Source organism: Oncorhynchus mykiss, chromosome 8 (genome assembly GCF_013265735.2).
Source record: "Oncorhynchus mykiss isolate Arlee chromosome 8, USDA_OmykA_1.1, whole genome shotgun sequence".
Lineage (NCBI taxonomy): Eukaryota > Metazoa > Chordata > Actinopteri > Salmoniformes > Salmonidae > Oncorhynchus > Oncorhynchus mykiss.
The window spans coordinates 66,797,450-66,802,086 of record NC_048572.1 but is presented as its reverse complement, the minus strand read 5'-3'; the positions used below and the strand labels follow the sequence as shown (position 1 = coordinate 66,802,086).

Here is a 4,637-nt window from a genome sequence, read left to right as displayed (position 1 = left end):
TGCTCTTTGTAATGGTGTAGGTACTAAATAGCCTACACTGGTTATTGTATCAACTGTACCGTACTGGATACATTGTATCAGTCACACAAAATGACACGCAATGCTTTTTAACCATACTAGAGGGCGTTGCGACTCGAACCCTGTCCAATGATCGAGCCGGGTGTGCTGTCACTCACTTTGGAATAAACAAATCGTGTTTTTCTCTGACCAATCAAAGACTCCGAGCTCCAACTCTCTTGTTATAAATTGAACTGAAACAAGAAGTCGAAGCTAGAATGAGAGAACAACTATCGGGATATTTTTTGACATTATATTGGACTTGCCAGTCCTTTAAATTTTATTTAAAATTTCTCGTATTTCCAGGTAATTTTCTATTTATTCCTTATGATATAGTATAACCTACCTTTTTTTTTACTTCAGCTATTCTATTGTAGCCAAGTTATTTCCCGTTCCAGAGAAGTACATGACACCTTGTTTGGTCACTTTTTCCTGATATGGAAATGCTCATTTTTTTTTGTCAGATTAAGTGAAGTTTGTGGTGTCTTTCCTAATGTATTGATATCCTCTCTATGATGTTGTGTTAGGTTAATTGTTCTGTAAATTATGAAGGAAATGTGCGATGTAATATTAGAATTGCAATAGTGTGTAGCCATGACTAGTGGGTGGTGTTTCTGCAATCCCCAGAAGACCCAAGAGGTAGTCAGTTTCATTGGGTTATAAAGGAGGTTGATGATAAAATATTATTGTTGGGAAATGTGTTAATTAGTACAACATGGATTATGGTGGTTCACAGCCTACCAATCTAGGAATGGTAATATGTGATCAATATGGCAGACATTGACTTATCTTTGTCAGACTTGCTCTACTTGAAGTGGTGCTAACAGCTGTTTTAGCTCTGACATGGATTTACACTAAAGAAAATGGCTATCTTCGCGTGCGTGCTTTGATTCGTTTTGGAACAATACACAACCCTGTCTCCGAACGCGCTGTTATGCAACATCATGTTTATTCAAACAAATCAATGCTGGTCAAGTAGGCGGCTGCTTTGATGTAGTCTCATCGTGCCTGTTGTCTTTTCGTCGTCATTTCTTAGGTGTTTTATAACAAACAAGATGGCTATGTCCGCCAGCGCCGAACTAAGTAAGGCTGTTAAACAGCAGTACATGGAACTCCCTCAGGGAGACAAAGTCCAAGTCATGTATGTCTGGATCGATGGAACCGGAGAGGGACTCCGCTGCAAAACCAGAACGCTGGATTCGGAGCCCAAGAGCATCGAAGGTATGTAATAATTAGAACGGAAGGGTTTACTTTTTTCTTTGTTGGTTGGCATTTGAGTTCTGGGGGTTATAGGCATAATTTATTTTGTAGCCTGCCTAGTTGTTTTGACTGACATGCGTTAACTAAATAACTTGCTTTGATTCTATAGAACTGCCGGAATGGAACTTTGATGGCTCCAGCACCTACCAGTCTGAGGGCTCAAACAGTGATATGTATTTGATTCCTTCTGCAATGTTCAGAGATCCCTTCCGCAAAGACCCCAACAAATTGGTATTGTGTGAAGTGCTGAAGTACAACCACAAGCCTGCAGGTAACCTAGAATTATTGGTGTGCCTCGGTCTTGTTAAGGTTACTTTTATTTATTTTAATTTTTTTGCTTGTGTCTACATTTATTGAACAGAAACCAACCTTCGTTTGACTTGTAAGAAAGTCATGGACCTGGTTGAGAACCAGATCCCTTGGTTTGGCATGGAGCAAGAGTACACAATCCTAGGCACTGATGGACACCCATTTGGCTGGCCCAACAACGGCTTCCCTGGCCCACAAGGTAAAAACCTATCATAGTGACCTTTGACTGACCTTATACAACTTGCTCTCGCAGCAGATGCATTAGTTTGTTAAATCTGAATTAATATCTGAATTGTTATCTAACCATGTTTCTCTATAGGTCCCTATTATTGTGGAGTGGGATCTGACAAGGCCTATGGTAGAGATATTGTGGAAGCCCACTATAGAGCCTGTCTGTATGCTGGGGTCATGATCTGTGGCACCAATGCTGAAGTAATGCCTGCACAGGTAAGGTCAAATACTGTTTTAAAATTTGGCGTTTCTGTGATTGCATAGGATCCGCCAATAGAAAAGACTGACGTACTCAAACACTTGTTTTGTCCATTTTTAGTGGGAGTTCCAGGTTGGTCCTTGTGAAGGCATCACCATGGGTGATCACCTCTGGGTGGCTCGCTTCATCCTCCACCGGGTGTGTGAGGACTTTGGCGTGGTGGCCTCATTTGACCCCAAGCCTATCCCTGGGAACTGGAACGGTGCTGGCTGCCACACCAATTTCAGCACCAAAGAGATGCGGGAAGAAGGCGGGTTAAAGTGAGTACTGGCTCATATCAAGATGCATTCATGCAAGGTTTAATGAGAAATTGGCATGCATCGTTTGTTCACTAGCACCCAATCTGTATGTCTTTTGGATGTTGAATTAAGCCAGACTTACTTTAATATTCTCTATGTAATGCAAATGGTGCTGACCCACCTGTCTACTTTTCTGTGTTTTAATTTAATTATCTTTCCTGCTCAGGGCCATTGAGGAGTCCATTGAGAGGCTGGGGAGGAGGCATAGCTACCACATCCGTGCCTACGACCCTAAAGGGGGGCTTGACAACGCCCGTCGCCTCACCGGCCACCATGAAACCTCCAATATCCACGAGTTCTCTGCTGGCGTAGCCAACCGTGGCGCCAGTATCCGCATCCCTCGCACCGTGGGCCAGGAGAAGAAGGGCTACTTTGAGGACCGCCGCCCGTCGGCCAACTGCGACCCGTATGCCGTGACGGAGGCTCTGATCCGCACCTGTTTGCTCAGCGAGGAGGGAGATGAACCTGTGGACTATTAGACCCAACGAGATCCACTGCTCTCTGGACTTAGTCCCCTTCCCCCTCACCCTCATTTTTTTTTTTTAATGGCTGAAAAGTCAAACTAGTACTGTATTTGTCATTTTTTTTATTTTCCACTGAAATGATTCTAACCTTGCATTTTTATGTAGCTTAAAGTTGGCTGGTCAACTTAACATGGAATTAAATCTGGTGTTAACATATGGGGGGGAGGGAAAGAGTGTCTGACAGGGTATTGTCTTTCCCCTCTCGTGTTGGTTGTTTTCTAGTGGGGAGTATTTGTAATGTAACTGTTTAAGTCCTCATTTGGTCTCTTTCCCTGCAGTCTGTTGAACTGAAATGCTCTAAAGAACATATTGACACTGAAGACTAGGGCTGGGTGGCATGTGTCACTTTCTTAATAAAACCTATGGCTAGTTTGTGTACTTTGTATGTTGACCTGCCTTTTAAACTATGTACAGTTTCAATGTTAACTAACTAGGCAGTGTCTTTAAATGGCAACGTTTCTGTCTCCAGATTTGACACATTCCTGGATCATGTTGTCTGGTACATTCTTTAGATGTCTGGCTCCAAACACTGTCTTTTACATTTGGCTCAGTCTTGCCAATTGTAGCGTTCCTGTAAGACTCATGAAGAAGTTTTATCCTTTTTTTTTTTTGTCCTAATATACTGTTATGGCACCTGATTTGGTAGAAGCTGCATTTGCTGAACCTGGTTTTTGTTTTTTACATTTAAACCTTTATTTTACCATAAACTTGACTGTTTTTGATTCTTGTCTCAAAACCAGTTTACTGAAATGCCAGAATTTGGCATGTAGGACTAATGCGATGGTATAGGAGAACCAGGGCATTTTGGATATAAAAACCTAAGGTAATCCAAGTTCCTTTGAAATTCTTCTCATTGCATGAAATGCCCACTGAGCGCAAAACTAGAAGCCCCCTACACTGGCTGACTGAGGAAAGGGTCTCTGGTGGACACTATTCCAGTTAACACATTGAGAGAGGAAAAAAACACTAGGGTATTATCTGGCATTGATGCCCAGGAACATGATCACGGTAATTGAATCCAGAATAAGTCTTAAAATATTTCTCACGAGCACATGCACAAGGGAGACTTCAATTTTCAACCAAGATGAATCTGGGATCGTAAGCTTAAATCTGGACTGTACCTGCTCTAGACCATAAGTGTTAGCATGGTGTGAATAGTGTTGTGTCTTGGGCTACAGCTGGCCATTTCACGGCTGTTTCAAGCAAAGGGTGTCAGAATATTTCCCAGCTACTTTGAGATTTAAAACTGAAAGGAGTAAAGGACTGAGTTGTAAAAAAATAATCCTCCCGTGCCAGTGCTGATAATCACACCTGAGAACGAGACTAAACTTCCAGTATAACCGGACATACACGTGCACCTACTCTCACGCCCAAATGTGAGCGTGGCAGGCAGCTGCCTACTGTTTACTGTATGTTGACGCTGATTTCTTTGGCATTCCATAAGAACATAGTTTCACAGACCATAGCTAATCATTTTTTGAGTGACAAGTTTACTTTGTTAGGGCTGGAATAGATTGTATGTGGTGTCCTTACGAGACTGGTTTTCTGAGGGGTGATGGTATTCCTTGCATGCCTGAGACTGGTTTTCTGTCTGAGGGATGAGGGTATTCCTTGCATGTCTTAGGTCATGTGTGGAGAATAGGACTAGACATATTGTATCAAGGAAGGGCTCCTCAGACAAAGCAGCCTTGTCCTCTG

At 42.4% G+C, this 4,637-nt stretch overlaps 1 protein-coding gene across 1 annotated transcript; it reads left to right on the top strand.

The window, feature by feature from the left end:
- The first annotated feature begins 307 nt into the window (after positions 1 to 307).
- gs02 (glutamine synthetase) lies at positions 308 to 3,544 on the top strand. The gene is given in 7 exon segments (NM_001124314.1): positions 308 to 363; positions 1,094 to 1,278; positions 1,427 to 1,588; positions 1,679 to 1,825; positions 1,946 to 2,073; positions 2,177 to 2,376; positions 2,582 to 3,544. Coding segments are annotated over 6 exon segments (1,116 nt in total). The 5' UTR covers positions 308 to 363; positions 1,094 to 1,112; the 3' UTR covers positions 2,895 to 3,544.
- The last annotated feature ends 1,093 nt before the right edge of the window (positions 3,545 to 4,637 follow it).